At 45.9% G+C, this 21693-nt stretch overlaps 2 protein-coding genes across 2 annotated transcripts in view; one reads left to right on the forward strand and one right to left on the reverse strand.

The window, feature by feature from the left end:
* Window positions 1–21693, forward strand: part of LOC117475719 (SERTA domain-containing protein 2-like) — a 53350-nt gene that overhangs the window by 15980 nt on the left and 15677 nt on the right.
* Window positions 1424–5992, reverse strand: LOC117475504. Its single transcript, XM_034121736.1, has 2 exons — window positions 4925–5992; window positions 1424–2126 (listed from the first exon to the last, which is right to left on the reverse strand). Exons 1-2 carry the CDS (start codon window positions 5990–5992, stop codon window positions 1671–1673), a joined length of 1524 nt encoding a protein of 507 aa, XP_033977627.1. The 3' UTR covers window positions 1424–1670.

Below are 21693 nucleotides of genomic sequence, written 5' to 3' on the forward strand. Positions count from 1 at the left end.
TCAGAGGTCAAGGAATAGACGATAGGGTTAGAACTTAGGAGCTAATTTTTGGACTATTCGACTGCAGCCCAGCTCCATCCGGCGTCCCGGAGCCCCCTGCGGCTCCGTTAGCTCCGGAGTCCGGCGTTATAACTGGAGATCAAGGAATGCAGCGAAACGCGGACTTGGTTCCCCTGCAGCCCGCTGTAGTATTAGCTAAATAAATTATGTTGAACAAGGCTTATTAAGCTGAACATCGCCACAATTGTTCTGCTATGTATCGGTACTTCTTTTATTTTATTAACGTGATGACAAGCATTAAGAATAACAAAAAATAGCTAATTCTCTTGCAGATTGTCTCGTTTGATTATGAATGTAACGTTTATATAGGGGAACTACACCAAGGCCGTATTCATGGAGTCAACATTGGGGGGGGACCAAAAATTCAATCAAAATTTGAATACAAATTTCCTGCCATTCTAAAGGAAAATATATAAAAATTCACTAACACATGGGATACTTTAAAACCTGTTAAACCCCATGCCCCTGCCCGTGGGGGCAAAAAACAACAATATTCACGAAACTGTGTCTCAGGCATGGGCGTGGGAGGCATTCTCAATGTGGGTGGGACAATTTGACGGGGGGTGTGGGCAGGTGGTGGACCTAACCTCCTCTAGGGGGGTCCGGGGGTATGCTCCCCCGGGAAGATTTTTTTTTTTAAATGTTGAAGTTAAATGCATCAATCTGGTGCACTTTGAGAGCAAAATTAGAGACTAAATCTATGGATACATCTCTCAAAACCATATGAAACAGAACTGAACAGATTTACTTTTTCTTTATGCATATTTTACAAATCACTCTCCTTTTAAACTGTAGTATGAGTTGGAATTATTTCATACCTGTTATTCTCTTATTTTGTATGACTATAATGATCATATAAAAGGTGTGCCTTGGAAATACTGGTTTTGCATCAATCTTGATAGACGGTACTTATATGCAGGGGTGCACATAACTGGTACGCAGGTACGGCAACAATCTGAAATGCGTACCGTCACTTGTGTCACAAAGAGCATTTGCGTACCGACGTAAATGTGAAGCTTTTCTTGAAGGTGGTTAGTTCTCCGTGTGCACAGACAGGGCTGCTATTAACGTCGGTCTGTACAGCAGCCCTGCGCTAAAACAGCTGATCACAACGTTCACACGCTCCGCGGTCACGAAGCTCTGTACTCTACTACCACCCCCCCCCCCCCCCCCGTTGACAATCGCAAAGCGATGTACTCCACCCCCCCCCCAAGCGCTGTACTCCAAGTACAAGTTACTTACACAAAGAAGCTAAACCGGAGGGTTCATTAACATTAACATTACGAAATAAAATATAGATTACTTTAGGGCTAAGAAAAGATACCAGAACTGATGGAGGGCACTGTGAGCCTCTCTGCTCACACAGGGTTCAAAGAGTGACGGAAAGAGCAGGGTTTGGGTTTAACACAGGCGTTTATTAGCACCAACACAAAGTGTACAACACGGGTTGCAAAACGTTGCCCGTGTGGGCTCCTCCACAGGTCCTTCGGCGACCTCCCAGGATCCTGCCTACTGCAAGACCGACCAGAACCAGGTTACCACATGCTTTTATTCAGTGATTGATTACCTGATTCCGATCAGCTGTCTGGCCTCCGGCCGAGCCACTCCCTTCACACCAGCAGCCGGCGCCCTAACCACACCCCGCTGCCACATACCCCCACCGCCCGACTCAGGCCGGGATCCCGCCGGCCGCAAGCTGACTCCCCCCCCCCCTCCGCCGAGCGAGAGAGGAAATCAGCCACGACCATCTGGTTACCCGGCCTGTGGATCACCTTGAAGTTGAAAGGCTGTAGCGCCAGATACCACCGAGTGATCCGGGCGTTGGCATCCTTCATGCGGTGGAGCCACTGGAGCGGGGCATGGTCCGACCAGAGGGTGAAAGGGCGCCCCAGGAGGTAGTACCGCAGGGCGCCGACCGCCCACCGTATGGCGAGGCACTCCTTTTCCACCGTACTGTAGTTCACCTCCCTTTGGGCGAGCTTACGGCTAATGTACAGTACGGGGCGGTCGACCCCCTCCACCTGCTGGGACAAAACGGCCCCCACCCCACTGTTCGAGGCGTCGGTCTGCAACACAAAAGGGAGAGAGAAGTCAGGAGAATACAGAAGCGGCTTACCACAGAGGGCTTTTTTAACCCTCTCAAACGCCAGCTGACACCGCTCCGTCCACTGGACCGGATCTGAAGCACCCTTTCGGGTCAGGTCGGTCAGGGGACTGGTCAGCTCCGAAAAGGACGGGATGAACCGCCTGTAGTAGCCGGCCAGCCCCATGAACCTCCTGACCTCTTTTTTCGTCTTGGGCGCCAGACAGGCTGAAATGGCGGTTGTTTTCTCTATCTGTGGCCGCACCTGCCCGCCGCCCAAGTGGTACCCCAGATACCGTACCTCCCTCCGTCCAACCGCACACTTCTTCGGGTTGGCCGTGAGCCCCGCCTGCCTCAGGGACTCGAGCACTGCCCCCACCTGCTGCATATGCTGCTCCCATGTCTCACTGTGAATGATGACATCATCCAAGTAAGCAGCAGCATATGCAGAGTGGGGACGCAGCACCCGGTCCATGAGCCGCTGGAAAGTGGCTGGAGCTCCGAACAACCCGAAAGAAAGTGTGACAAATTGGTATAAGCCATACGGAGTGGAGAAGGCCGTTTTTTCCTTAGACTCTGGAGAAAGGGGAATCTGCCAATAGCCCTTGGTTAAATCCAGCGTCGTGTAAAAGCGAGCAGTGCCTAGCCGATCCAGGAGTTCGTCGACCCGGGGCATTGGATAAGCATCGAATTTGGACACCTCGTTCACCCTGCGGTAGTCCACACAGAACCGGATTGACCCGTCGGACTTACGTACCAGCACGACGGGGCAACACCAGTCACTGGTGGACTCTTCTATCACTCCCATCTCTAGCATAGCCTGAAGCTCCGCCTGAACAATTTTCCTCTTGTGTTCAGGCAGCCGATAGGGCCGTGAACGAATGGCCACGCCCGGGGGCGTTTCTATGCGGTGGTGTATGAGAGAGGTGCGCCCTGGCAGCGGGGAGAACACATCGGCAAACTGCCTTTGCAACGAAGCAACGTCTGCTCTCTGGCCCGGTGCGAGATTGTCGCCACAACAGACCGGGGCTAATTTGTTGCTTTTAATGACCTCCGGTCCCAACTCATCTCTCTCAATCACCGTGGTGACCAGAGAAACAGACGCCACCTCCCTCCATGCTTTCAGGAGGTTAAGGTGGTAAATCTGTGTTGCTCCCCCCCCTGTCAGAACGCACCACCTCATAATCTACGTCCCCCACTCGTCGTGTGACCACGAAGGGTCCTTGCCACTTGGCGAGTAGTTTAGAGCTAGAGGATGGGAGTAATACAAGCACTTTATCTCCCGGTGAAAATTGTCTCAGTTTCGACCCTCTGTTGTACAGGCGCTGCTGACGTTCCTGAGCCTGGAGCAAATTCTCCCGTGATATCTGCCCCAGTGAGTGGAGTTTTGCTCGCAGGTCCATAACGTACTGTATTTCGTTTTTTACTGGTGCTTGGACCCTCCTCCCAGTTTTCCTTAACTAGGTCCAAAACACCCCGGGGCTTCCTGCCAAATAAGAGCTCAAAGGGAGAAAATCCCGTGGAGGACTGGGGCACCTCCCGCACTGCAAACAACAGAGGATCTAGCCATTTATCCCAATTACGACTATCTTCGTGCACGAACTTACGAACCATGTTCTTTAGTGTTTTATTAAACCGTTCCACCAGGCCGTCGGTCTGAGGATGGTAAACACTAGTCCGTATTGAATGGACGCCCAATAGTTCATACAGCTCGCGTAGTGTGCGTGACATAAACTGTGTGCCCTGGTCAGTCAGGATCTCTTTCGGGATCCCGACTCGGGAGATAATGTGAAACAGTGCCTGTGCGACGCTCTTTGCAGAGATATTACGCAGCGGCACTGCCTCGGGATATCGCGTGGCATAATCCACTAGGACCAGTACAAAGCGATATCCCCGTGCACTCCGGTCTAATGGCCCGATGAGGTCCATACCAACTCTCTCAAAAGGCACCTCAATCAATGGTAACGGGCGCAAAGGCGCCCTGGGGGTGGCCGGCAGGTTAACCAGCTGACATTCACGGCAAGATGCACACCACCGCTTCACATCTGCGCGAATGCCCGGCCAATAAAATCGGGCCATTATCCGGTGTAGTGATTTGTCGTACCCTAGGTGACCTGACATGGGGTTATAATGAGCCGCCTGGAAAACCATTTCCCGACGGCTTTTTGGCACCAACAACTGGGTATTTATATCTCCTGTCTGTGTGTCACGGCTCACACGATACAGCCTGTCCCTAACCACCGTAAAGTGTGGGTGAGTGAGTGCTGCGTTTGGGTGTAGCTGGGAGCCATCAATACTCACCACCTGGTCGAAGGCGTGCTGAAGGGTCTCGTCCCTCGACTGTTCGAGGGGGAAATCCTCCAAAGGAAACACCAGCGGGGCCAGAGGGACCTCCGCGGCCCCCTCCGTGTCAGTTTCCCCCTCGACGTCGTCAGCCGCCTCCGACTCTCCACTAAACACAGCACACAACTCACATTTCCCTGCCGTCCGTGAACGCACCCCCATAGCCCCCGCTAGCTTAGCAAACCCCGGCCAATTCGTTCCCAAAATCAGAGGGTGCGTAAGGCGAGTGCTAACTCCAGCCCTGACTCTATGCTTTTTTCCCTTATAAGAAATTTCCAGCGTCACCTCCGGGTACTGGTGAATATCCCCATGCACACACCTCACCTTCACCCACGATGCTTCAATCAATGCCCCAGGCCGAACCAAGCGCTGATGGATCATCGTCTGATTACAGCCCGTGTCCATCAGAGCCTGGTGTGTACCCCCCTGTATACATACCGGTATACGGTACGTCCCTTCCAAATCGGGGGAGGCAACTGGCGGTCCCGCAACCCGGACCAGCTGTCCGACCTCCATGAGAGGACACTCCCGTCGGAAGTGGCCGGGCTGCCCGCACCGCCAGCAATCCAGCCCTGGCGTCTGAGGAGCCCCCCGTGGTGCCGGACGACCAGAAGCGTAGGCCGGACCCTGGGGAGAGATAAAAACAGGAGGGTAAGGTAGGGCTTGGGGGTGAAGTGTCGGGGCTGCGGGGTTGGGCCCGTGTGGTGGTGGTGGAGGAAGGGCAGCTGCTCCAGGAAATCTCCTCCTCGGGGCTGGGATGGGTCTGCCCGCTGAGACAGCCGGTGGTCGGGGCTCCTCTTTCACGCTCCGCCGGGGAAGCGAGAGGTGGTCCTCCGCGAGGACGACGGCTGCTTCCAGGTTGGCGGGGCGATGGCACTGGACCCAATTCGCCGTTGAAGATGGCAGGCCGGCGATTAACTGCTCCAGCGCCACCTGCCCGACGACTTCCTCCGCCGAGCGCACCCCCGGCTGGAGCCAGCGGCTCGCTGCATCCAGAAGCTGTTGCGCGTATGAGAAGGGCCGGTCAGCGTCCTCGAAGGGGAGTGCCCGGAACCGGCGGCGATGTCCCTCTGGCGTGCTGCCAAGCCGGTCCAGGATGGCCTTCCTCAGATATCGGTACACATGCCGAGAGGCTGCGGGCAGGCTGTGGGCGGCTAACTGCGCACCCCCAGATAGCAGGGGCAATAGCCGCGCTGCCCACTCCTCCTCCGGCCACCCGCACGCCGCCGCTGTGCCCTCAAAGATGTCCAGGTATGCCTCCGGATCGTCGTCTGCCGTCAATTTCTGGAGGGCAATCGAAGGCGGTCGGGCCGGGTTGGTCGCGGGATCGGCCTCCCGGGCAGCCGGACGCTGCAGCAGCTCCCGTAGGAGGGCCCGGTCCTCGCGCTGGCTCGAGGCGATCCCGAGCAGAGCCTCGCTCTGCTGTCGCTGCAAGGCTGTGGTGGTCTCCTGCATGTGGGCAAGACGTTGGAGGGCCTGACCCAGCGGGGTTTCTCCTTCCGACATGAGTCCCTGTTCAGGCGCCACTGTGAGCCTCTCTGCTCACACAGGGTTCAAAGAGTGACGGAAAGAGCAGGGTTTGGGTTTAACACAGGCGTTTATTAGCACCAACACAAAGTGTACAACACGGGTTGCAAAACGTTGCCCGTGTGGGCTCCTCCACAGGTCCTTCGGCGACCTCCCAGGATCCTGCCTACTGCAAGACCGACCAGAACCAGGTTACCACATGCTTTTATTCAGTGATTGATTACCTGATTCCGATCAGCTGTCTGGCCTCCGGCCGAGCCACTCCCTTCACACCAGCAGCCGGCGCCCTAACCACACCCCGCTGCCACAGGCACATTAAAACATGACTGACCTGCTTGGAGCATCAAGCTAACTGAAGCTGGACTCAGACGTGCAACAGCGAAATACACCCCCGGGTACAAAATAAAAGGTATGCATAAACAAACAAGGCGGAACCAATTTACATATGAAAAGAATATATCATTTTGGTGAAGTTCACAATAACAGAAAATAAAGATTTTCAAGTATACAAATAGCCAAAATAAAAAAGTCATAGAATAGTAATTTTATTTAACCGGTTACGCACGGCCCCCCCAGTACCGGGCGGATAAACGCGTCATTTGCAGGAAACAACGTCTAAGGAATCTTAATATTTAATAAAACTATGAATGTTTTATATCCATGTAACGGGAAGAAACTCAGCTAACTGATCTTTTTAATTTTTTTTTCCCAAAAAAACCCCACAATGCTAGCACTCAGCCTCTGAATTAGCCACGAGCGAAACAATTTAACCTAAAACGGCACTTAAACTCACAATAACTCCCTTATTACTTATCCTAGATGCACAGCCAACCACTCGTTTTTGGTGTCCTGGAGACACTGAATCTGTGTAAAAAACCTCAACACTCAGTGATAAACATTTGCGACGCTATAAACGAAAGCGTACATCATAACATGTGGAGCTAAGTAGCTAGAAACGCTAACATGGCTTACCTTGGTCAAAACTGGTCTTCAATGGCATTAAAACGATAAAAAAACGATGCTGCAGTTAATCCATAGGTTCATCCAATGTATCTGTGCCTTCTTTGAAATTATTTCTGATAATCCATAAGCAATAAAACTGCTTTTTTGTTTCCAAATGCCAGAGCTAGAATGTAGCTCCACTCTGCTTTACATTTACATGCACGCAGCCCCCACCTTTTCTCTTCACAATGAGTGTGTGTGTGGGCCTCCCCCTTCGATTCTATTGGCTCTAACGGTCAGAAAGAGGTGTCAACCATCAAAATCGACCAAGGGGGGCCAGAGATATAGAAAAAAAAACATTTTCACCCAAATCAACTCAGAGGTAAGGTGGTTTTGGCTAAACCTCTCTAAAAAAGGTCAAATGTCACTTGTTTTGCATCAATCTTGATACAGGGTACTTATTATATGTTGTACTTTGGATTCCTAAAGCTTTTAGTCTACTAACCCATCATTCAAGGGTAGTTTTCACTATCTGTAAAAAATAAAAAACATTTATATTGATTCTGACACTTCTACATCCAACTCACAGATGTAACCCTGCTTTGATAAAAGAAATTATTCATATAACCCTTTTAGAAGTTAAGTTGTAGTCATTTGTTTTGGGCATGTCATTTTCGAGCCTGAAACATGAAAAACAGGCTTGGTGCTTAACAGGTTAAAAAAAAAAAAAAAATGTTTTTGCTATTTATTGGGGGGGACATTTTGAGTGTATCTGAATATTGGGGGGGTCCAATTGTGTCCCCCCCAATGTATATGGTGAATTCGGCCCTGAACTACACTGTTTTATCAAAACCAAAGTGCCACGCAGTAACTTGGTATGCATGTATTTCATGTTAGCTTAGCTTCTTAGCCTGAGCTAGCTCTGTTTACTTCCAGTTCGGAGGGAGCAGGTCCCGCCTCGGCTCCGCCTCTTTGCCCTTATTTGGAGCAGGCTGGAGCAGGCGGGAGTTAGACTCTGACGTCACTGTCGAGCCGTTAGTGGCCGACTCCGCCTACTAAGGGCTTCTCGGCAACTCTGCAGAATCCTATGGGTGACGTCACGGACACTACGTTCATTTATATATACAGTCTATGGAACAGACACCTTAAATGAATCGAATGCGTGTGAACGGAAGACTTTTTTGAAAACGCATACGGTGCGTAAACGCAAACGTTCCCGTGTAAAGGCAGCGCACGTTCCCGTGTAAAGAGTGTAGTTCAGGGGATAGGGATGTGTGAAAGTAAAGTTGTAAAGTTCTGTTTTTCCAGTCCAGAGTGTGGTGTGTGGGTGTGGAGTGCAAGAGGAGGGGAAATGATATTGGTGTAGTGAGAATAACTTATCTGAGGGTGATAGGCCAGAGTAGATCACCGGATTGCAGGTTTTAACTGGGAAGGTTAAATGTTTCCCCAACAGCTCCTGGGTTCAGTGGCAAAACTCCCAAAAATAGCCTGATTTCTCTGATGAAGTCCATAAGAATCCACTTTCTTCCTTGCTAGATCCAACTTCCTCTTGGTTCTTTCTCTTTCTGTTGAATGGCATGCTGTCCTCCTTTTAACAGCACACAGGTGCCAATCATTTCCTTGATTGGTTTCCTCCCGCTTCTCTCAGGGGTGGCTTGATTAGCCACTCCCCTTTTTCTCAGGGAATCTGTAGGAGTGTTTACTTTTTCCCCTGTCCTGCTACAATGTAACCTACTCTAATCAGATCTGGGTTTTCCAAGTGGTGGAAGAAGAAAGACCTGCATTCAAAATCTTACTAGCAATCATTACAAAATATTCCTTATTTATTTTACATGCCTTTATGATGAGTGATGCCTTAATGCAGTGGTTCTCAAACTTTTTCTGTCAGGCCCCCCCTTTGGAGAAAAAAAAAAGTCGGGCCCCCCCAACACAAATAGTCACGTAATGGGCCAAGTTAACATTTATTAAAATACATCAATATGAATGTGAGCATTCCTTTCAAAAAAATAAAAAAATCACTTTGCTAGAACAGTGATAATAAAACAATGCTCCATAAGTCTGTGTGGTCAAAAAAAATACATAATACAATTGTGCAATCCCTTTCCTAGAACAATAAGTTATAATACTTTGCCACTTTGCAATCTGTGCAAAAAAATGAAAAGAAAGAAAATGCTGATATTTGCTGTCTTATCACAGCATTAGTGGCTGCAATGATCCTGTGTTGCACTGCACATTTCTTCAAAACGGGGTTGCAGGCTCAGTGGCGGCGCCAGAGATTTATTTTGGGAGTGCTGTGGGGTAGCTTGACGTTTCATAGAGGGTGGATAGAGGGAATTTTCTACTGCAACATTCCCCACGCACATACAGTGTACCTGCGACTGTTACAATCAGTGGCGTTTTTATATGTACAAAAGTGGTGGGGCACAAAAAACTTAGATGTCTATATATAAGCTTCTGCAGTGACGTGCAGTGAGGTTCATGGCTGGTGAGGCACTGGCACTGACTCTTCAGGTTTACAAATATTATATTTTGACCTAAACCAAAATATAATATTATTTTCAAAAGCTTTTTTTGTCTGATGCTTCGATTAATTTTAAACAGACAGTTCAACAAAAGGATACCCAAAAAATGTCATTTTATCATTTAAATATTGAATTGTTCTCTCTTAGTAAGATCCCATTTTCAATAAAATTGCGGTCTTACCTTGACTTGAAGATGAAGTCCATTTGCCTATCCTTCTGGACAAACATTTCTATTACTTTTTTGTAAAAGTCCTCCTTATCTTCTTGTAGTTTCAAAAGTCTATCATAAATCTAATCGATAGATTTATGATAAAAAAATTATAAAAGTAGGGTAGACATGTGGATGTTATCCGGCTGATCAAAACGTGCATTTATCTAACAGGTACGTTTCCCACAGATCTTATTTCGAGCTATTTTCTAAAATGCTATGGAGAAATCTCATTGCTTTTTTGTGCTTACTTCCTGGTTTTAGGACGCGCCACTGCAGCTCTCTCGTCTCCTCTTCACACAGCACACTTTTCGCGGCACACGTACTTACAGCCAATCAGCTCTGAATGATTTGAGATGACGTATGGTGGGGATGGTAGCTCCGTGCCCCTCTGGTCATTATTTTTTTGCCACACACATTACATAGAAAAATACTCTGAGCATGCGCAGTGAAGTTTTTACAGTCACCGTTCACTTCACAGCGAGAGGAAGGGGCATAATCAGGTTTTGTCCCACATGGCTCTAAACAGCTCAATAGGCACACACTGTGACTGCAGACACACTAATTAGAAGAACACAGACTAAAACAGCAATGTACAGACGAATCAGATGATTAAACATGATCTTAAAATATATTTTATATATTTTTTTACTTATTTTTTTGCATTTTTGTAATCATTATTTGTAATACTTTCTGCTGACACTAGGTGGGGCTGCCCCTAATGACCAGTCGCCACTGGTTACAATGAAGGCTTGACAATCAGCTCACGGCATATAGGTGTAAGCAGGGGTAAAATGGTATTTTTATAGGTGGTGTGTGGACCTAATATCCTCTAGGGGGGTCATCACCTCCTCTAGGGGGGTCCGGGGGCATGCTCCCCCGGGAAGACTTTTTTTTAAATATTGAAGTTAAAAGCATCAATCTGGTGCACTTTGAGAGCAAAATGAAGAGATCTATGGATACCTCTCTCAACACCCATTTGAAACAGAACTGTAAACAGATTTACTTTTTCTTTATGGATATTTTACAAATCACTCCCCTTTTAAACTTTATTCTTTTTTTACTGTCATATAGTATTTCATACCTGTTTTTCATTTATTCTCTTATTGTTTTATAACTATAATGATCATATAAACGTGTGCCTCGGAAATAATTGTTTACATTAATCGTGACCAAACCGTTTGAGACCCACTGAGATAACTTAGACTAAAGTTAACTATCTAAACACTCAGAGAGTCCTTTAGTTCACTGAGCCTCTCAGTCTGACAGGAGTCAGTCTCCTCCACCTTGTTGTAGAAAATGCTCCTTATATCCGTTAGCGTAGCTCGCTAGCACCAGAAGCTAACAACAACGATCTCCAGTACCGGTGCGTTCTCTCTCTCTCTCTCTCTCGCTCGCGCACACACACAAAATGGCTCGTTCCACACACACACAGAGCCGAGCTTGAATGAAACACAGAGACCCAGAGATACTTGTACTGTACTGTAGCATATTATTTTCGAATCAATAATCTTTCAAATTATGATTTCTTTTTTTTCTTTTTTTTCAATAACCAGTTTTCCTCCTGGTCTCTCGCGCCCCCCCTGTCATGCCTCTGCGCCCCCCAGGGGGGGTGCGCCCCCCACTTTGAGAAACACTGCCTTAATGTGTCTGATTAATGTAGTTGGTAAAGGGGGAGCTTATTTGTTTTGCCGCACATATCGGAGGGGCAGCTTAACCATGACTTCATGTACTCTTTAAGGATATTACCAAAGGAAGTATTCTGCTCTATACTGTCTACTCCAATTATTTGTTTCAGGGTGACCCTTCGTTTCGTGACCTCTGACTTTTTCATGTTTCAATATGGCTAATGAAACAACATACAGCTCTGAAAATTCTTAAATTCTATGAACTACTGACATTTCTCTGCGTTAAAATTCAACAGACACTGGAATCTAATGGCTGCCATACATGTAGAGATTGAGATTTAAGAACAATTTGGAGTGGTTTCTACATTTTTTCCAAAGCTGTAGCTGTTGCGCTGAGGTCAGTTCTCAATAATCTTGAATGCTTCTGTCCACTCATACATCCCGATTGGAAGGCCAAAGCAGACAAAAGAGTGCATTTTTAAATCAGTCTTGGTGTGAACGTCCTAACCGGGGATCTGCACAGGTTTGGATCCAGTTTGGATCTTTAATTGGGGCTTAATAGGGTTAGTATTTATCAATGCCTAGGTCTGTTAACATAATGTGTTAGACAAGAATGGATCTGAGAATACCCAGCTGTGATCATACAGTGTTTGTCATGACTTCGACAGAGGACTTAAACGCTGAAATATACAGTAAATGTCACAACCTTAACACAAACAGGAGAACCCAAATGCACGACCCAGAGACAGTCTTGAATGTAGCAAAAAAATATATTTTTAATTTCAAGAAAACAGATAATCCCTCTTAACAGAGTAGGTACTGGATTTAACAAAAAGCGCTCTCACAAGGAGGAAAAAACAAGCGTAGCAAAAGGAGAACTTAAGATTAATTTAAGTTTACAAAAATAACAAAACCTGACTAGACTGGAAATGATCCTCTCTTTGTTGAAGCCTGGCACGACCATCCATGGAAACAAACAAGACGAACTGACACAGGACAGGGGGAGACAGGACTATTTAAACATGAGGTGAGTGGGAACAAGTGGAAACAATCAGGGGCGGGGCAGACGCTGACGAGGGCGGGAAAACACACAAAGGGAGAAAGTAACAGGGCCTGAAATAAGAGACAAGAGGTAAGTACAAAATAAAACAGGAAATGGAAAACGAGACATGACATGAAACACGGGGACTTGACTAGAGATGAAATGACATAAATAGACAGACCTGACATGACGTGAATAAACATGAAAAGACAGACATAACACAAACATAATTAACAAATTTGACGAGACATAACAGTGAATACACCATGCTATCACAAAGAGTGGAATAACCTGAAACCCCTACACTTACCAACTTTCATTTTTAACACTAAGAACATTGGTTAAGACACAATGTTGTTTTTTGACTGTTTGTAAATTAATGTTTACATGTTAATAGCAATCAGCTGTGTGTTGCCGATCAGGTCTGTTTCCCCAATTTTTGGACCGACTTTTCTCGGTCATTAATGGGTCTGGATCCCAGTTTTCAAACTATAAGCAGGTTCGGTTGCAGTATTTTTAGGGTTCGGGCACAATTTCTTTGTAGCTGTGAGCTCTCCGGTCAGGTGATCCAATGTGAATCTGTTAATCACATCATAAAAGGTTGGTGTACCCCTACCTTCCAATCAAAGCTGACCTATGATGATATTTATCTATTTTCTTTACTTTTGTCTACCATTTCCTTCTATTAGCACATTGTTCTGACTGTATCCCTGATCAAAACAGAACATCCAACACTGCAATTGACGTCTGTCTATGCTGAAAGAGTTTGTAAAAAAGGCTGCTGGGAAAAAAAAGATGGACAACCAGCTAAAGCTGAAACGCTGTTGTCGCTTCCTCGTGCTGTGACTTGCGAGTCGGCTCGCTTTCTCTCGAAGATTAATGACCTTCCTGTTTTCATCTACAGGAACTCCCTCCACAGACTTCTAAGTGCAGTTCAGTTTGACTTGAAGTGCACACAAAAAACTTGCATAATGTACTATTAGGGGCAAAACAGTGAAGGTATTAGGGAGGGGAAATGCACATATACATGTAAGAAGTCAACTACTTTCTCTACTTCAATGAGTGTTACCTTTACTGTAAACCATCACTCCCAGTATCACAAATTCCCCCATCACTGCCTCTGCTCCCATTTAAGCTGCTCCAAATGTAGCTAACTTGTGACCACAAAGAAGAAAATTGTGGGAACTGAATTCTCCGTCATCAATGTGTTTTTGTTGAGTTTTCCTACTGGACAGAGGTATCTGTGTCCCATCTACTGCTGGACTATTGGTGAGTTGTCCTCCTGGAATGTGTCACGCTCACCAGTTTGCTACGGATGAGCTCAAACACACACACACACACACACACACACACACACACACACACACACACACACACACACACACACAGTAAAAGGTTAGAGTAAACCTTTTTTCACATAGCCTCGAGCCAAAAGCCATTAAAACATACAACAGAGCACTGTATTCTATGTCTAAGGTAGTTATTACCGTGTCCCATAATGTCTTGGCTGGCTTGACTTATTTGCAACATCATGTACTCAACCTCAAAAACTTGTTTTTGGTTTCTTTCAAATCAAATAACTTATAATTTAATATGATTTGGGCGCATTACCTCTTGCTTGTATTTGACATTTTACACTCTGATTGGGTTGTCTGATAAACGACATGCCAGTAAAGTTGGCAAATAGAGAGAAAAAAATTATCCCGGAAGTTAAAAAAACAAGGAAAGAGTTACTCAAATGACAGAGACGGAGTCGAGAAAGAGAAGAGAACAACAACTTATTTCCTGTAAGTCACCTGACACTGGAGGCGTCACACAGCCATGAGTAAACACACCTCCCTTTCTCTCTCTGTCTCGGTCACCCATGTTCTTAGTCCAGGCACAAGCCCTCTTCTTGCTGGATTCAATGTTTTGTTTGGAGCTCCCTTACTAGTTTCTATATATAGACCTATCTCCCTAAATTCTTCAGTATTTGCACTGAAGGAGGGCTCTTTGGTCGAGGAGTTGTCATATTATTGTAAATCTAAATGTTCCTGAAGTATAACACAGGTATTATTATATAATTGCCATTTTGTTGATAAATCCAACACCAAAAGTCCAAAACCAACAATGTTTAAGAAAGTCTTCGAATAATTTCAGACTTCATTGCTTCAAATTGCCTCCAACGAAGAACTACATTTATTTTAAAGTTACTTATTTAATAAATGTTATTCAAACAGTAGGACATAGCACATTTGCTGTGGATTGATACATACATAGGGCTAGAACCTAGCCAAAATGTGTCTGGGTTTTCCCCACTCATTAAAATCTCTATGACCTTTAAGGATGCATTTTGACAGAAAGAAAATACAAAGCTGCTGATGTGCTGTCAAGAGTAGCCATCATGATTTATAGCAACCTGATGAGTTAATGACACTGCGTTCCAAATGGGGAAGCTGTAAAATGTTAAGGTTAACTAGGAGACCCTAAGCTGTTCAATAACAACTGAGCATGAACTTGGACACATTTGCACAACTTTACAAAGCATATTCAGTTGCATCCAATGGCCATATTCTTAAAGTAGGGTTAGGGTTGGCTTGGAATCCTACTTTATTGTCAAATTGTGTTTAGATAACAAACCTAAAAAAAATTGCAAGGATAGTAGGAATGACTCAACGATGAAACTAGCCTAGGTCATTACTTACATGAGTCCACTATCGCGTGATAATGACACATTTGAGTCTTGATCATCCTGACACAACCATGTTTAATATAAGTCGACAACTCTATCGTCAATCAATATTGTTGTTACATGCTTAAAAGAACAGCCTAAAACTAATTTGGTCATCTTGCCATACATGTACTGACACAATTGATAATGAAACATAATGTGTGTATGGTTACATGGAACCCTGCCCAGTTAGTACAATTTGTTTTGGTTCTGAGTTTTGAAAAGGAAGGTCTTCCACAGTTCCAGGACTACCCTGTGATCTGTTGTGGTTTTAAAGAAAACCAAGCCAAAAGAAGAGAAGCCAATGTGAAGTTGACTTAAACTTGCATTCTATCCAACAGCCAGTAGGTGTCGCTCAACTCGTGTAAAAAAAAAGATCCAATTCTATAGAAGTCTATGAGAATTTGACCCTTTACCTCTCACTTGATGTTTTACTTTGCGAATCATTTTTCTAATTAGTTTATGGTCTTAATCTTTTGCTCTTTGTCTTTAATACAGCATGAAGTACATTTCTAAAATGATGGAACCATTTAGAGTAAAAAATAGGATAAAACAGACTTGGGTGTGGGTGTTTTCAGTGTCTGAGTCTTAGACCATTCACATTTGAGTCTGTTTTTACAGTTTATGAAAGTTAGTTGAAACATTTTGGTCACGCACAAATGTCTAGTCCACAAACCCCTTGGTGACGTCAAAATATAATAAACACCTTTTGAGTGTACCATGTTTCAGAATGCTCAATAACTCATTAAATATTACATAACAATTCGGCAGAGCAGCTGTTGAGTGTCACATTAGGATAAATGCTTATATCACCAGCATCAGAAGAAACGATGGGTTACGTATTGTAACCCTAGTTATATAAGCACAGGCGGAGCCCTCTACTGGACTCTATGGGTACTACCCCTTGACCTTACTATGCAAGCGTTCACCTACTGAGATATCTTTAAATGTAGCCGGCCCTCAGGGGCGGGCCTACCTGAGTGCGCGCGCAAGCCCCCAGCGAGGAGCATAGGACAGACAGGGCCCCTAGTAGAGGGCTCCGCCTGTGCTTATATAACTAGGGTTACAATACGTAACCCATCGTTATATCTCACAGGCTCCGCCCTCTACTGGACTCTATAGAGTGGCGAAGTCACGCCCATCTACTTCCGCCCCATGGGACCTTATTTCGGAAAAATAATGTATTGAAGTCAATGGAGAGAGAAAACTTATCTTTCGATCCCGTTTGAATTGTGCCATGAATTACACATATGATGTTTGTCAATCTTAAAAAATAATTTCCATGTCAAAAAAGTCACAGTTTGTCGTAAAACTGTTGAAATAATTTTTCCGAAATAAGGTCCCATGGAGGTCCACCGGAAAGGGAGGGACTTCGCCACTCTATGGGTACAGTGGGTGGAGCCCTGATGGATACACGCCCTGTCGTCCAACAACCCATCACACTGCCCCTGACCGGCTTTTTGGTTAGCAGCCACTGCACCGCAACCTCTCCTCCCTCGGCCATGACCGTGGAGGAGTCGGGGCCGTAGTTTACTTGGCTGATAAAGCACACTCAGACACGCTTACCTCGTGAAGAGTGTGCATGGAAAAATAATCCTTCCGCCCTGTATGGGGCTCACTGCGCACCATGTTTCCCGGGTCCCTAAGGAGCATGGGAAACCATAAGTGCATTATGTCCAGGGGGTGGGGGGGGTCAGATACCTACTGACCCACAGCCCGCCCCCCCCCCCCTCACCAGTCCTGTGTTGCCCCAGCAAGCACAGACGATGAGAAGGAGCCAGACATGTCCAAGAGATAAAACCTTATGAAGGGGCCTGGTGTGGACCAAGACGCCGCCGTGCATATGTCCTCCACACTCACGCCGCTAAATAAGGCTGTTGACACAGCCATAGCCCGTGTAGAGTGCGCACGGACCCCCGTGGGGATTGCTCTCCCGCCTGACTGTAGGCATGTGCAATGCACTCGCAGAGCCATCCTCACCCAGACGGAGAAATGCATTACTCTGAGTTTTCACGCTAAGTGCTGTGTGCCTCCGGACAATAACACGCCGGCCACAATGTCCCTGTACCCGCAGAACACTCTGATAGCGTTTCCTGCGGTTTATTACCATCTCATGCACATGCCCACTAGCTGCTTCCTTTACTGGAGTTACAACTGGGGCAGCGATTGGGGAATCAGTACGGTAAACATTATGTGGAAGTGTGGAATTGTGGAAAGAAATGACATTTAGACTGGGATACATGCAATCATCTCTTTTATTAAATTTGTGAGACACAATTTCTGCATTAAAGAGGGAGGAGGCGGGATTCGCCCTCGCGTCCTGGGTGGAGGAGGTCCCTCTCTCCGCCCGGGCGCTTCCTCCTCCCGCCAGTCAGCTCCGGGAGGACGGCGCACCCCAGCCCGCAGCCCTCTGCTGAGGTGGGGCCGGAGCCGAAACCTGCCGGGGTCGGCCAGTCCGTACCCGCAATTGCCGGTTCTGAGCCGGGTCCGCGGAACGGGCCGCGGAGGTGGAGGGGCAACGGGAGCCGAGGGGGCTCTATACCGTCGCCTCTCTCTCCTCCTCATCGTAGCGCCGCGCTCTCTCCCCTGCGGATGAGCCCGAGGAAGAGCCAGCGGAAGCATACGGCTGAGCTGCAGCCTCTCTTCCTCCAGGCGGGCGGAAGCGCTGGGTGACCGATGGGATCGACCCAAAGAGCCCCTCCGTGGATACGGGGGCCCCAAGGAGATCCTCGTGACGTGACGCCACTGTGGCCAGGGACATTACACGGCCAGCTGCGGCAGCTACACCGTGGACCAGATTGTTCATCTGGCCAATACAGCGGTCCGAATAATCACTCCCGTCCTTTTTACTAGATTTATGCTTAACCTTGCCTGAAAATTACAATTAAAGTTAATGCAGGATTTGATATGTTTTACAAGACATAAGGGCAATAATTCAGAGGGAAAGGAGCCGTTTTGAGCTCTGCTACTAAAAACTGCTTTTTTTAACGTCATACGTCAAACGCGTCATATTACGTCACATGGGGGAGCAACTTTCTCGGACTCCTTCTCTGCCCAATCCGCGGTAGTAGTTTGTAGTTGGTTTGAGCGGTTGTGATTTAGTGTGCTGGTATTTTTTCGGTAATTTGACATTGCATTTCACCATTTTTAATCATGGTGAGCTTGTGTTTGTGCAGTTTGCACAAACTCCAGCCTGTCAGGACATCGAGTCCACAGTTTCCCTAACAGGAAAAGGACCGGAGCTACAGTAGCTAGCTTTCCTTCCTGGGTGCGTTGTGCGAGGTGCATCCACCTCCCTGCAGCACATACTCTCCACAGCTGAGGCCTATCAAACAAAACGTTTATCAGGAAACCGTATTACATCTCTCTCCCCCCTTCGTTCCTCTCTCTCCCCCATTCGTTCCTCTCTCTCTCCCCCCCTTCGCTCATCTCTCTCTCCCCTCCGGTACACAGCACCGTAACGTAGTGTGGAGTTGCATTAGGTAACGCGAGATACGGCTGATACTTGCGCATTAGTTTCTGTTATGAATCAGTATCAACAGTCCTGCCAGTAACGTTACTATATTATCAATACTACTTTAGTTATAGCCTGATATATGATAGCTAACTTTACAATGTTGTGATGTGACCGACGTTAGCTAACATTAACTGTAGCTAACGCCGGTCACTCACCAAGACAGCTGCCCTGTTCTCCACTGATTCTCCTCACACCACAGCTCCATTTCTCTCCGATGGCCGTTATTTTTTCTAATCCTTGGCTGCTCCTGGTCTTTTGGACGCCTAGCAGGCTCATAATTATATGGTTGTGGTCCGCCATATGCATTCGAATATATATTTTCAACCTCTTCTGTGTCAAAACTAGCATTGTGATCCATGTTTATTCATACGTTAGACCGGCCGCTCTCGCCCATGTGACGTCACACGCGGGAGGTCACATGGGGAGGCTTTTTTTATGCGGAAGTAAAAATGTCTTACAAAAACGACGCCAGATGTCACTGTAGTGTATATTTATGTATATTTTTGGGAAAATCTAGTGTATACATCATTTTCCTACACATTTATTCACTGGTGTCTCTAACCTGCAAGTTGCTCTTTAACATCCCGATAGCAATGAATATATTAAATGCTTTGACAATAAATACATAAAAAAATGTCATCTGTGGAAGCCGTAGCGCTGTAAAAAGCACGACCAATCATCTGAGCCGGCCCGGCTAAAATAACTGGATGGCCTACCTGCCTGTCAGCCTTCCGTCTGTGCACAAACTTATCTCGTGCCCTCATTGGTCATGTGCGCATTCGTGTGTGTTGGAGGAGGGGCTCTGTAAGGAAGTGGCAGATTTTTTCCGGTTGTGTATTTTCAAATTCTAGCGCACTCGAGCTGGTTTCTCCAAAATTACCTACCCCACCTTTAAGTCACTGAGTCTAGGTGGCATGACATTTTTGGAGCATATTTCCCTCAAATGGCAGCACCGCAGGAGAGACTTCCCCCTTTGAAGTGCATGACACGTTTTTGAAACCTCAATGTAACAAGAAGAAAGAATAATTGTGGGAAAGCAAACACTTCTATCAGTGTTTTTATCAATTAAAATAGTGTAGAGTAATGATAAACCATTCTTCCTGTGTATGGGTTTGGGGCAGAGAGGGGGAGAAGGGCACTGATATAAAGACTGGTAAAGAGACAATGAAAGAACGGGAGGACGTAGAGACAAAGAGAAAGTGAAGATAATGGGAAAGAAAGCAGATGGGTGCTTTTGGTGGGGAGTCCTTCCCCTCCCTCCTCCCTCCCTTCCTATCTCCCCCTCTTTCTGCCCCTCTCTCTCCATGTTAGCTTTGGTGCCACACCCATATCTAATATAATTAATAATATTCTCTTGTCCTGTTCACACACCCTCCCCAAATCTGCCAGCACATGGATGTTTTCTCAGATTTTGCTCTATTTTAAGTGTTTTTTGACTATCAAGTGTTTGACATTTCCAATTTGGATATGATGAAAGATGTATAATGAAAGGTTAAATTGCTCTGGTTGTGCACCTCACTTCGGGCTTATAGTTTCCAAATGTAATGAAGACTTTTCTTTCGAACTCCTCTTCAAATAAATCTGTTTCTGATTTTTCAACACAGGAAACATTATACAATTTGTTCAGTTTAATCAAAAAGTCACGTTCCCTCACAAGAGTGATGACTAGTTTTTCTAGGCCTGACAGAAAACAGGTAAAACTGTCTAGTTTTTGAAGAAATGAACATAATTCTTTTAACATTCATGTTTGTAATTTCTCATTTCCTATTGCTTTTTTGCCAATTACTAAACATGAACTTACCTATTGTACAATGCAAGCTACTTGCCATATTGGTAACTCCTAGTAATGGGTTCCTTTACCACAAGACATATAAAGGGCATCATCAATATAGTGTTCATAAAAACTAAACTGATAAGTAACACATAAACTCAGATGACTTAAACAATGGTGCCAGCTCTGTGTGTGTGTGTGTGTGTGTGTGTGTGTGTGTGTGTGTGTGTGTGTGTGTGTGTGTGTGTGTGTGTGTGTGTGTGTGTGTGTGTGTGTGTGTGTGTGTGTGTGTGTGTGTGTGTGTGTATTTATAGACCGTGATGATATAAAAATGCATGTGTGTTGTCACTGTGAGTATAATTGTAACATGACGGTTGGCGAACTAATTCTGGCTACAGTCGTAATCCTGTGTGTTACCACCCGAAGGTGCAATAGCTGATGGATAGAAGCAACATGTAGCCGCATGTACCGAGCCTGAGTAATGAGTGGGACCAGTGAACGCACCATGAGTCAGGTTCACACTGGTAGTGTCACACAACCTGATACGTGCACGGAGAAACACACATTTTGTGTCATGGCGTGTTCTCTGTTACAGTATACAGTTTGAATGAACAGTTATTTGTTGTGGTTGCTTCATTAAAATCAAAACCTCTGAATGAATTAAATGAATAGACAGAATGGAAGAAAAATACAGAAAATGAGAGGCAAAGAGAAATGAAGAATAGGGCCAATAAGGATAAAGCAACAGCAAGAAGGCAACATAAGAGAAGAGTGGGGCAGGAATAAATAAAGATAGATGGAGAGAGGGAGGGAGGGATGTTGTCGGTGCAGCTCTCCAGTTGGTGTTGCTATGGCCCTGCCCTCCCTGCTCATTGAGCCATTTCCTGTTTTTGACCTGAAATCTTTATTTAGAGCCATCCCTCCTCGCTGCTCAGCATTCATGAGTCAACTCAGAGTCCAGAGAGATGAACACAGAACTAAAATCAGATCTCCATTCACCAAAAAAAAGCTGCGTATGAATGCACAGACAGAGCTAACCCGCCCCCTTCAGGCTGTTTGCGTGATACCAGTATATTGAAAATCCCTGTTGCTTAGAATTTTAGAATATTCCTTTCTTTTATTGTTTGACCAGCATTTTTTCCCTAAGCTCTTGTGATTGACTGATTGCACTTTAGTCTTTTTTTTGACTGATTGCACTTTAGTCTTTTTTTTATTAAAAACCTTTTATTGTCCATTGATGGAAACGTTTGTCTCTTGCAACCTTCAACCAATGATTGCTTAAGGACAGGTTACATCACTTCTTTAGAGGTAGAAATACAGTTTAAATCTGTTAACTTCAC

Source organism: Trematomus bernacchii, unplaced genomic scaffold (assembly GCF_902827165.1).
Source record: "Trematomus bernacchii unplaced genomic scaffold, fTreBer1.1, whole genome shotgun sequence".
NCBI lineage: Eukaryota > Metazoa > Chordata > Actinopteri > Perciformes > Nototheniidae > Trematomus > Trematomus bernacchii.

Coding starts and splice junctions, on each gene's coding strand:
- LOC117475504 (XM_034121736.1), bottom strand. CDS start 5,992: ATGTCGGAAGGAGAAACCCCGCTGGGTCAGGCCCTCCAACGTCTTGCC. Junction 2,127..4,924: donor AAGGGACGTACCGTATACCG/GTATGTATACAG, acceptor TTTGTGTTGCAG/ACCGACGCCTCGAACAGTGG.